The sequence below is a fragment of the Phoca vitulina genome, unplaced genomic scaffold (assembly GCF_004348235.1).
Source record: "Phoca vitulina isolate PV1807 unplaced genomic scaffold, GSC_HSeal_1.0 scaffold12, whole genome shotgun sequence".
Taxonomy (NCBI): domain Eukaryota; kingdom Metazoa; phylum Chordata; class Mammalia; order Carnivora; family Phocidae; genus Phoca; species Phoca vitulina.
Window position 1 is genome coordinate 6,377,552 of NW_022589715.1, and position 12,349 is coordinate 6,389,900.

Consider the following 12,349-nt stretch of genomic DNA (forward strand, 5'->3'; position numbering starts at 1 on the left):
AGCAGTACTCTCATTACATGCTGCTGGCCCATATTTGTAATGTGTGACATTTTTTATGAAATACTATCAAGGGTAATCCATCATACAGTAACCTTTGGATTATATGCTGAGACTGGTCTTAAACATAGACATAAATGAACTTCAAAAATAATGCTGTTTTCTAAGAAGGGTATGATCAAAGAGTTGTGGCTAGGAAAATAAAGCAGAACATTATGCTTTTTAAAGTTGAACAAAAAGTGCCTGAAAAAGAGGTTTCCTTCCGTCTGCTTCAGTTGGGGGACAGGGTTATTGTGTGAAGATAATCAGGTGGCTCTGAAATGTGGCAGGCTGTTTATGTCTGGTAGGGCATCAGTGTATGAAAATGGGGTGAGGGCTCGCCAAAGGTTTGATCACCCTTGGGGCTTGCAAGGTTTGTGATCACCTTCTCTCAAGAGGTGGGTTTGTTTGTTTGTTTTTTAAATAAAAGGACACATGACAACTTGAGTGAATTTCAGATATCAACTGTAGGCTTACAGTTAAAGGTATTTCTCTCTGCATATCCATAAAGATCTAGGATTTTACACACATTATAGAGAATAAATAAAAGAAGGCTTCTAAGTCTCATCATTTTTGTGTAAATCCAGATAAGACTCCTTTGATGAGCTTAGCGTTTCCTGTTAAGGAAAAGCTTATAGGTGAGAGAAACACTAAAATTATAATTCTTTGTCTTCCTTAATTAGACTAGAGCTCCCCATAGATCTTGCTGAAGCTGTGAGAAAATCCAAGCAATAATTCACATTGTCAGGTCAGCAGATATGGGCACAGGGGTCCAATATGACGGTAGGATTTGCTTAGGTGACCTATCTGTGAACTAAACAGCTCAGAAGAAGTATACAGCCTTGTCTGGAAATATACGCTCTGAAGATGCTGAGCACAAACAGCAATGAAAATAAATCCCAGCAAGATTCTCATTCCACCTTTACAGATGTCATTCCAGGGGAAGTATATAAATCCCATTAATACCAATTGATGTGGGGCACTAATTAATAAGTCCCATTAAATCATGGAGTAATGACATTTAGCATCTAATGAACGCCTCATAATCTCTTGATCATTAATATTTTATAGCATAAGAACACAGAATTGGCATCCCTGGGCTCATGCAGCATGGTTTTCTGTCTCTGACATGGCCCCAAGGGCATTAAGTGGCACAAGGGTATTGCACCTCTCTTGTAAGACTACACAAAGCAGTGGAATCTTTCAGTAACCCTGGGTTCTAACATTTCCTCATTTTAGTGAATGTGAATCTGTTATTCTCCTAATTAACAGCTATGGACTGCACAGCGCCCTGGAAGAATAGAAGGGAGCTGAGATGTGGACTTTGTTGTGTAGCTTTGCTGTCTTGTTGACCCTCCCATTCCATGCAAGAAACTTGCATGGGAGAAAATCATTACTTTGATTTATTACCGGGGGCTTTCTTTATTCAAATGCAATAATCACCTCACAGAGCAGGTGCCATTTCAAGGGTTTATTGATCCTATGCTCTTCTAGAAATTCCAGGAGGCCGTCACTCTGCCCTGAGATAGAGATGGTCAACAAAAAAAAACACCTCAGTCTCCGAGCAGGATGAAGGGAAGTGGGAGAAAATCCCCTGCCACCGTTCTAACGCTCCAATGACACTCGGTGCCCTTCCCCCCCCCCCCCCCCCCCCAGAGGGGCTGGAGGAGAGAGAACGCTTAGAGGTTGCAGTGGGCAAGGGAGAGGGAGAGAGCACCGACAGAGAGCTGCCAAGGGGTCTAAGAGGCTGCATCCTTCAGGCGTGGAGAGAAAGGGTCTTCAGCTCCAGATCACGATTCCAAAGAGTTAAATTTTACCACGCAGCCCGATCTGGATGGGAGTTGCTTCTGGGTACAAAACGGGACACTGATCAAAATCAACTTGGACAAGTGACAAGCCTGAGTCTGATGTCGGTGGATGTCTTCTAAGGTCGTTGGAGGGGAGAGGACGGGAGGCAGTGTGCTCAGGGGTAGGTGGAGAGAAGCTTCGAGTCCAGGGCAGGGCTATAAAGGGACACGGAGTTGGCAAACAGGGAGACAAAACGAGTGGGGAAGAGAGAGAGGAAGAGTTGAAGAAAAGTAGGGGGAAGTGGGGACAGGGTTAGGGGAGAGAGGAGGATAGGAGAGAAAAGTGAGGGCGGCTGGGAGGGATTAAAAGGGAAGGGGGATTGCTGGAGAGAAGGGCGGACGGCAGGCTCGGGAGGTGGAGAGGAGGCGAGGGGACCCAGCGGGTGGGGGGTGCCGAGAGGCAGGCGAGGGGCTGGGGAGGAGGAGGAGGGCTAGAAAGTGCGAGCGGCGCGGGGTGGGGGTGGGGGGGGGGGGGGGGGCGGGGGGCGGGGGGGCGGGAGGGCGGTCGGAACCGAGCGGGGAAGGGGGGACCGGGAGCGAGCCGGGCCGGGAGCCGAGGGCGGGGAGGCCGCGGGAGGGAGGTGGGGGGCAGGTGGGGGAACGCGGGAGGGAGCGCGGAGGAGAGCCGAGGCCAAGTGCATTGTGTCTGGCAGCGGCGCGCGAGCCCACCGGCGGCTGCGGCGGGGCGGGAAGCCATGGAGCCGCGGGCGCTCGTCACGGCGCTCAGCCTCGGCCTCAGCCTCTGCTCCCTGGGGCTGCTCGTCACGGCCATCTTCACCGACCACTGGTACGAGACCGACCCCCGGCGCCACAAGGAGAGCTGCGAGCGCAGCCGCACGGGCGCCGACCCCCCGGACCAGAAGAACCGCCTGATGCCGCTGTCGCACCTGCCGCTGCGGGACTCGCCCCCGCTGGGGCGCCGGCTGCTCCCGGGGGGCCCGGGGCGCGCCGACCCCGAGTCCTGGCGCTCGCTGTTGGGGCTCGGCGGGCTGGACGCCGAGTGCGGCCGGCCGCTCTTCGCCACCTACTCGGGCCTCTGGAGGAAGTGCTACTTCCTGGGCATCGACCGGGACATCGACACTCTCATCCTGAAAGGTGAGCGGCGGGTGCGCCCTGCGCCCTGGGCGCCCGCGCGGGGAGCGCAGCCCGCGCATCCCCAGGGGCGCGCCGGTCCCCGCGGCCACCTCCCCGCCGCGTCCCCGCGCTCCGCTCCCCGGCTCAGTCTTTCATCCTTCCCGGCCGCCTCCTTTCTTCATTTCTCTCCCTTTCTTGACCACCCCCTTCCTCCCTTCTCTCTCTTGCTCTTATTTCTTTCCATGACTCTCTTCTTTCTTTCTCATCCTGCTCTCCCTCTCCTCCTTCCCTCAAGTCTGTGCTTTAGCCCCCTCCCCCCATCTGCTTCTTTCCTTCCTTTGCCTCCTTTTCCCTTCTTCCTTTCCTCTCCCCTCGCCCTTCGCTGTCTTTGTACACCTGCCTGACTTGGAATGCAGGTGTAGATTTTTCTTGACGCTGCTCCCCTACGGAGGGTAACAATAAAAAAGACCTGACCTTTCCCAACTGGGCACCTCTCAAGTTGTGCTTTCCTTTTAGAAATACCTTTGGAAGAAAAGTGGTGCAAACCTCAGAAGAGGCGGAAAGGGGCTTTTTCTTGTATTGTTCTGATGTTGGCTTTAGACGAAACTGGTGTGGCCATCCCAGCCTGGCAGGCTAATGGGAAGCTGAGGAGGCCTGAGACCTTCCCAACCCCAAAGTGCAGGGTTTCCTGTTGATTAGACCTCAGATTAGACCTCAGACTTCAGATAGACCTCAATTCATTGGTGAGGCGATTGAACACAGATAGGGCATCTACTTTTTTCCAGCCTTCCTGGTCACTCCACACACCATCCTCAGCGTCTAGGCACACCACGGTGAGTGAGGGGAGGAGAGAACCTGCCCAAGCCCTTTGAAGTGCTTCTTTCTGGATTTGCCGGAGACTCTCATGTGTGTGATACCTTGTAAGGCTGCTTTTGTTGTGGTTGTGGTTTTGGTCCTGAGTTGTAGAGCATCAGTTTGCTCTTCTGGAATCTATGCAACACCTGGCTCCCATGCATGGTTAATCAGAAGTTTGATTTTTTTTTTTTTTTTTTTTGGTAATCTCATTCATGTAAAAATATTCAAGTGACAACCCCATTGATGAAGTTTCCTTCTAAGTTTCAGAGCTCCACTCTTAATATAAAAAACCCTTTCCCTTAGACTCATTATTGCAAAAAAAGAAAAAAAAAGAAACAAGAAAAAGTCTAAAATCACTGCATTTTAGTATTTAGTAGCCATTTAGGAAAGTTAACGAACAGACTTATGTGGAATTACAGTGTGGAATGGGATTACATAGAAAGGAGGGGGTTAATAACATTTTGGCCTTCAGAGTCTTGTTAGTTGGCATATTCTTCATTTCTCATACATGTCAACTTCCTCCTTCCCATGGCTAGCTCAGCTGGGGACTGCCATCTGAAATCTGTCTGTGCGTGGAAGGACTCCAGCGCTTTTAGGGGGGATAAGACAGAGTAACCTTCCTTTGGGAGGTGTACCTTTTTCTTTCCTCTCCTAACTCACATCCAAATCTGATTTTACCTAATGAAGATGCTGCATAATTAATTCTGATAGTAGCATAGTACATGAACAAACTGTAAAAGCTGTATTTGGAGATTCAGTTATGGAATGCTCATTTAGGCAAGGCAATTTTGAAAGCTAAGCAGTGTAGTCTGTCTTTGGAAACGACAGAGCTGCATTGCCTTACACTTTCTATGCCTAGGGTAATTGATTGCATGCAAATTGCATATAGAGGAATGCCTGAAACAGCAGGGCAGAGTCTAACCCACCAATGGGAGAGGGACCCCCACAGGATACTGCACATTCCCCACCGCTGGAAGTGCCCTGGCTAGCTGAGGTGCCCAGCTCTGAGGTAGTCCAGGATCAAATAATCCTAAAGGTAAAGGGACTTTAGAGGTCATTGAATCCAGTCTCCCACCTATTGTTCAAAATCCCTTCTTCTACAGTCTTTCTGGCCAATGTTTGTCCAGCCTAGCACTTCCATAAGATTCCTATACTAGTTAAAATCATTATATTTTTCTCATCATGAATGCAGTGTTTTAGATTAAAACAATATCAGCTCTGTGATATTGATGGTGTTTAGCTAATCCTTCGTGCAGAACAGCAAAGGGTTCTAGGCTGTAACCAGAAGACATGCGCTCTGTATCCTCCAAGAAGTGTCCAGACCTCACTGGCCTTCAGTTTTCTTGTCTATGGTACTGGGAAAGCTGACTCTTCTTTAGGGAATTTTCTAGTTCTAAAATTTAACATTGTTGTAATAATAACAGTGTAAATTTAGCTTTCTGGGAAGTTAATGAGCTGACATTATTACGACATGAGGGGTTTGGAGAAAATGACAGATATCAGTACATGATAGGATCATAATTTGTTGTTTGGGAGATGGCCAAAAAATGCTTCAAGTACTTTTAACATTGTAATTACCCTACCTTGGGCTAGTTACATAACTCTTCTGGATCTCCATTTCATTACCTATGAAATGAATAGGCAAAATGAACAGCTTTACAATTCTATAATTCTACAAATAATTTGATTTTGGCCTCTGTATTAGGTAAACAGTATTACCTTTGTTCCGGCATCTGACGTCAGTGGCTGTGGTATGAATTTCTTAAATGAGTCATATGTATCTAGCGGTTGACATCACATCTAATTTAAAAATTTAGATAACTAGGGTCTTATGGTCTATTTTTACTTTCTTCTCTGAATTACATTGTTTATGAGTTTTAACATTTAGAAATTTTAATCATCAGAAATGAAGAAAAATAACCTCAGATGGGAGAGTGGGGTGAGGTGGGCAAGGGCCCCAGAACCACCTGGGGGTATTTAGTGAGCTTTTAAGAAAAAAAGAGATGAGCTGTTCTTCATAGGACTCAGAAGGCAAAGCCTGGAGGTGAGTAAAAGTTGCAGAGAAGAAAGTGTGAGTTGATAATATGGAAAACCTTCTCACAGTTGGAATTATTTGCATCTCATGTTACTGGCGACTATTTCTGAGAGATGTAGTGGAGACAGAAACAGTCCATGTAAACAATGAGAGATTAGTTTAGAAATGAAATGTATAGACTATCTCTTCTTAATCTACTGAAGAGAAATCACATGAGCCAGAAAAGCATCCATCTCGATGGGACAAGTATTTGGGAAAAATCACCAAATTCTAATTGTCACCCTTCATTATGATTCTAGTTCACTTCTAGCCCAGAGTGACCCTAGAAGGTCTAGACTGGGCCTCCAAGCAGGACCTTCAGTAAGAATGGTGGTAAAGTTATTGATAAATGCATTCAGAACCAAGACTAGAACCCTGTGCTCCTCTACCAGGCTGACAAAGGACCATTCACCAGCACAGTTCGAATACATTTGTTTTTCCAGCTGCAAGTCCTCTTCCTAGCACTGCATTGACCAGTCCACATTTCACTCTCTTGCCCTTTGGGATAACCTGCAAAGGCTTTAGACAGATTAGGTTCACACGATATTCCCATAGTTTACTATCCAGTGCAGTAAATGCCCATTGAAAGCCTATTATGTGCCAGGTCAGGAGGAAGATGTGGCACGTGGGGTTCTTTTGTGTTTGAGTCGGTCAGTTGATTCTAAATTATTCTTCCATATAGTTCCTTCTTGCAGCTAACTTTTGATGCTAAGGAAACTGTGCTAGTCACAGTGAGTACCGTATGCAAAGGAAGGCATCCTCCGCTTAGCAATCAGAAGGACATAAAAGTTGAGAGAGCCTAGTTGCAGGAACTTGAGAGAATGGACCGAAAACGTAGAGCTTCGGGCCCCTCCGTGCCACTTGGACTGTTAGAGGTTTGAAAGAAACCTGTCCATGTAAAAGTTACAGAAAGCCAGTAGAGCAGATGGACATGGCATGGATTACATAAGAAGCCCCGGAAATGAGAAGAGGTGACCTAAAGATAGGTTCTTCATTCATTCATCTGATCCATTCACTCGACAAATACATATTGGGTGTCAGTCTTGCTCTAGGTGTAGAGGATACAGGAGTGTATAAATGGATACAAATGTCTGTCCTCATAGAGTTCGTATCAAGTGGTGGAGTTATTTTCTAGTGGGTAATGTAGGAACCACCCTTAGTAGGTTATGGGAAGAGCACGTGGGGAGGGCTGCTAGCACTGGTAGGCAAATGATGGAGGAGACGGTGCAAAGTGATGGAGTACTCTACCCTTTGGGGGATGCCGGCCCTTCTGTTCCAAGTACAGCTCTTATGTTTAAACTACTGTATGAACATTCAAATAGGAGGACAGATGGAAGGAGACTCAGTTGGAAATATTATATAATGCTTCTTTCGGTTACTGAAAACACTGATTTTAATAAATAAACATTGATGAGACTTGTGAATCCATTGTGTAGAACTTTGGAGAAATTAATTTTGAATGGGGATTAGTCATTGAAATTCTATCAAAAGTTCCAACTGTTCTTATTAGCCTTCACTTTAATTTTCTAAATTTTTTTAATTAAAAATTTTTATTAAAAACAATTAACACTACATTTCAAATATATGTACCTTGTTGATGTAAATCAAATTCTAATATTACATATTGCCTGCAATAAACAAAAGGAAAATTAATGTTGCAGTGTTTTGTTTTTATGAAATTTAAAGGGGTAGAATTTCAGAAATATGAAGATGGTAATTCTGTATGCACAATGTTAACTTGTATAAATCATTTGGGATTGAATTCTTGAAACTTGAAATAAAACATGTCCTTGTGGTTTCAGAAGCATTTTTCATCTAATGAGATAAACAGAGATATCAAAGACAGTGGGACACATATACTTTGTCATTTTGTTCTCTGCAAGAGAAAGACAGTAGGAAAATTGGTAGGAATTCATTGGATCTGTTCTTCACTCTGCTAATGATTTATCTGTTTCCCCTGTTGCTTATTTTCCATGAAATTAATAGTCTGTACAGGACCCACCAAGTTCTACCTGACACAGAAGTAGATTGATGCTTTTCTTCAGCTCATTTGTAGACCATAGTATCATCTGTGTTGGAATAATTATTGCCCAAGAGCAGATGATCTAGGAAGGTTGAGAGGCCAACACTGTTTCTCCTCTCTGGACCCATTGGCTCACATATTGTTTTCAGATCTTGTCTTGAACCAGAAGATGCTGCTGGCAAAGGGATTCCTTAGTTTTGGGGGTGCTGGAGATATCATTAAGACTTTCTTTTTCTTTCTTTACTCAGAAAGCAAGTGGTCTCTGAAATTGTTTTGAGCATCCCTCTATATAATTTCCATTTATTCATTTTAAAATTATGTGCATGGACCATACCAAGCATATGCATCATGAAACACAGACAAAAGCAAATTTTGAAGGGAGGTGGTAATAGATATCAACACAAGTTCAATTATTTTCACCCTGTGTTCCAAGATTGCTTGTATACCCCCTGGCATGTGCACTCTCCACTTTGAAGAGTGCATCTCTCACTGCTCGTTAGCAGAGCCAAGTTTTTCATCTGAGCCAAGAAAGGAGGGTTTTTTCCTATCCTGGCTGAACTTTACGGGGGTCTCCCAGCGCACTGTTATGTCACACACATTCATCTTGCACAGGGGAGAGAAGACGCATTTTATTTCTGTATCTTTTCTGACACCAGGCGCAGTATTAAATGAGCCCTTTTTGATTAAATAACTGCCAGTTCATACTACACAACTCTTAATGACTAGATTTGTGGTTTTGTTGCAAAATGTTTTGAGGCTGAACATAGCCAAGGGTAGTACTTTATGATTCAACGCATTCTATTGCTAACGCTCCTGAAGGTTATCTTGAATAGAAATTAAAATTCTTACTTGCCACTCTGCTCTCAAAAAAAGATACTTGCTTAAATTCTTTCCATCTGCACATAGGAATTGTCTTTTAAAAGTGATTTATAAACACAAAAGTGGATGGAGTTTTAAGTGGTTTGGGATCAGAATTGCCAAAACCAATGACATTTGTATCCACCATGTCTCATGGATAACATTTAGCGATGGCTTTGAGGGGAAAAAAGGAAGAGTTTTTGCTATGTCATAGAAAGTCCACATCCAATTATATCCAAGTTGCTGTTGATTTTTGTTTTCCTTAGCTACTGATTTTTCTTCTCCATCGCTCAAAAAGAGCCCTCAAGCCCCATCAGGCCGACTACTGGTAATTGCAAGTGTTCTTGATTGCCGTAGGAGATAAGCTTTTGTTAGGGGAGCATCTGGACGTTAAGATCCATTGAAGGAGATAGGGAGACTCCAGATGCTAAGCTGGAGCCCACGAGGAGTGGGAACATTGAAGGAATTCAGGCAGGTCATAGGGTTTCCCAACCATTAACCAAGAATGAACTTTCCTTTCATCTTTATTATACCTGAAGGTCAGTGTACCCCAGATTATTGATCTGTGACCTCTGCCAAGCCAGCTGTGACCTCAGTGTGGCTGTCTCCTGATTCCCTCGGCCCACCTTCTCTTTCAGGGAACTTCCTCTGTCCTTTCATACTCAATTGTGTGGACATCTTGAGTTCTATTTTCTGGTACTATTTGTTGGCTAAAAGAATAAAAATAATCAGATTTGGTCATCCTCTTCACTTGCCACCCCCTTGCAAAAGCAACTGGTGAAATTGAAAGGAAAAGTTGAAAACAACCAAACTGGAGAATTGGCAAAATACTTCAAAGAGCAAATGTGTCTCCTTTGGAGTAAAACATTAGCTCACCATTTCGGGGCAGTTCAGCTAAGATCATTTGAACCATGTAGACTTGCTTCAGGTTTAAAAAAAATTAGTTTTCCTACAGTTACTATTTAAAAAAAAACAAAACAAACCACAGCATTGACATCGTCTAAAGCTTTGCACAACTGGTTGTAAAGATTTTTATCGAAATAAAGGCATCTGTAAATAGAAAGTGGACTTCATCTTCAAAAGCTGGTAAAATTTATGACAGTTGATTTTTCTCACTTTCTTACGGTGTTTCCCTGTGGTTAAGAGTTATTGCAGTGATTAATCTATTTTATTGCAAGTTTTAACTAAAAGGATGTAACTGAACTTGGAGCATGAGAGACTCGGCGTCGGCATCTGAGGCGGACGGTCTTCGCTGCAGGGTAACTGGAAACTATATGCAGTGAAATGCAGCCAGATAAACTGCAGACCCAACAATAATGTCATGGGGACACCCATCAGAGAATGCATTAGCAAGTGAAAAAAAAGGGGAACAATACAAACCATATTTTAGTTTCTGTTACCTCAAATTGCTGAGGACACATGGAATTATTTTCTATAACTTGCTAGATGTCCCCCAGTGTTCAGATTTTTTGATATTTTGTTCACAGGTAAAAATCAATCAACTAATTTCTCCTCGAAGGACCTAAAGGATATACTGTGTTCCCTTTTGGTTTTTTCCAAATAATTTAATGCTATATAGGTACGCAGGGAAAAGTTTCCAGAAATATAAGTGGGAAATTCTGAATGTATCGATAATTCCAGAAGGCTTAATTGTCCCTTTGCAACAGGTCACTCAACTGCAAATCAACACCGAGGCTTCCATCTGCCAATAAGCACTGACGTGCAGACTTAGGGTCTATCACAGTGGAACAGGCAGGCTAGGGACAGTGGGGGAATGGGGAGGGCTATATTTGGCTCGGATCTCTTTTGTTTACATTTTAAGGAATTTTTATTTGGTGTAGGGGATGCGAGCATTTGCTTCACTCAACAATCGGTCAACAAATGTTACTGAGTGTTGGAAAGGAAAAGCTTTTGAAGATAAGAGGCTGCTTAGTGAAACATATGGGTGCTATGTCTTCCTGTCTTGTGGGGTTGTGTTTCCCTAACCATACCCAGAGCAGCGAGGAAGGAGGTCTGGGTAGGTGGTGAATTTGACTTTAAATGCCATTTCTTAAGTTCCCATGATTTTGAAAACTGCTTACAGTGATGTTTACAGTTGTCATGGAATCTTAAGCCCATGTGTCCCATTAAATGGTACTCAGTGAAGTTACCCTGAAAGACAACAGGAGTAATCACTTGTCACGTGATTGAGAAATTAGGATACCGATCATCGCTGTGACAGTTTGATGTCGCAGGAGACAACCCTAGAAAAGAAACCAAAAATATAATTGATCCTAGGCCAGCTGGGGCTCAGTATTTCTTTTATACCACTGATGCCTCAGAATCCTTTGGGCCAGGTCACTTCATTCTTCGCATGGAACATATTGTAAGAGACCTGGGTGTTCAGGCAATGGAGGTATTGGTTGAAGGAAGCTGAAACTCACAAGTATTTGACGAATAATGAGAAAAGCTGAAGTAAAGAGTGGCAGGAAAACTGACAGTGAAGGCTAACATGAATGTTTCTGCAAAATAGTGTCTTTTGTTCAAGTGTGGAAACAAAACAAAACAAAAGACGCAGGGAAAATGTTTGCTATTCAGCAGTAAAAATCCAGCCGGAAGATGTCCACCGAAGAAGCGTCAAAGTCACGTTGTTATTCTTTCCTTTTTTTTTTTTTTTGCCTCAAGAGTTACTTTTTCTTTCTGGAGGAAACTCAGGTTGGTGGGAGGAAAATGGGTGAGCACATGTAGAATCAAAGATCCATAGAATTGAAAGGAACTTCGAGCAGTGATCCTCACCCTCTTTTTTCGCTGTGGTGCCCATGATAGAAGATTTTCACCTGTCCTACCAGTGCCTATCAATTTCCCGCAGACCAGCTCGAATTCCCTCCTTTTCTTTATGAAAGCATCTTATCAGAATGCCTGTGAAGGAGGGGATGTTGTAATCAGCATCATTTTGAATTTGTTTTAATTTATAAAACAGAGTCTATCATTTAGATAAGGGAAGCCTCCCTTATCTTGTATAGAAGAAGCTTAGAGACACCAGTCTGACTGGCAGTGGGGTGGGGGCTTTATCTACATTGTGTATTTTTTAGGGGCGGAGGGTTATAAGGGGAGCTGATGGATATTGTATGCATGGATGCTTCGATCCCCCAAAGTCATCCCCAGACACCACCACTGATTTGGAAACTTGGGAGCTGTATAAAGAACTCATTACCTATTCGTCTTCTGAACTGGTCCCAACACACCTGATTTGGGAAAAATTTTTAAAAATGACAGGAGAAAGCATATAGAAGGTCACAGTTTTGTATGCCCTCCAAATGTGACATAGTTACTGAAATAAATATGTCTGAGAGCCCCTGAGAGGCATTAAACAGAGTCATTCCCTAGTCTCCAAACCACACATACAGATGATTCTGCAGTGATATTTTGATTATGCCATGGGGGAAATTGAGTGCTTCTTACAAACAGGCCCCAGATTTTCATTTTGGAAATTTGTGGCATGGGTACTTTTTAGAGCATGTTTTTATTTCTGAACTATGACAGTGTTTTTGTTTTAGCATGCTTCCAGTTCTACCTACAGGTTAAAATGGCAGACTCCCCCCC

The 12,349-nt window shown here is 43.8% G+C and overlaps 1 protein-coding gene across 4 annotated transcripts in view; it reads left to right on the plus strand.

Moving 5' to 3' along the window:
* The first annotated feature begins 1,688 nt into the window (after positions 1-1,688).
* The window catches only part of TMEM178A (transmembrane protein 178A), a 48,630-nt gene continuing 37,969 nt past the window's right edge, over positions 1,689-12,349 (plus strand). Inside the window, exons 1-2 of one of the 4 annotated variants that reach the window (XM_032410357.1) lie at positions 1,689-2,005; positions 2,537-2,978. In XM_032410357.1, coding sequence (XP_032266248.1) covers positions 2,579-2,978 — 400 coding nt within the window. In that variant the 5' untranslated portion in view covers positions 1,689-2,005; positions 2,537-2,578. Of the gene's footprint in view, positions 2,006-2,071; positions 2,115-2,222; positions 2,239-2,536; positions 2,979-12,349 lie in introns of those variants that run through there. The other 3 variants (XM_032410360.1, XM_032410358.1, XM_032410359.1) reach the window with 3 other exon arrangements.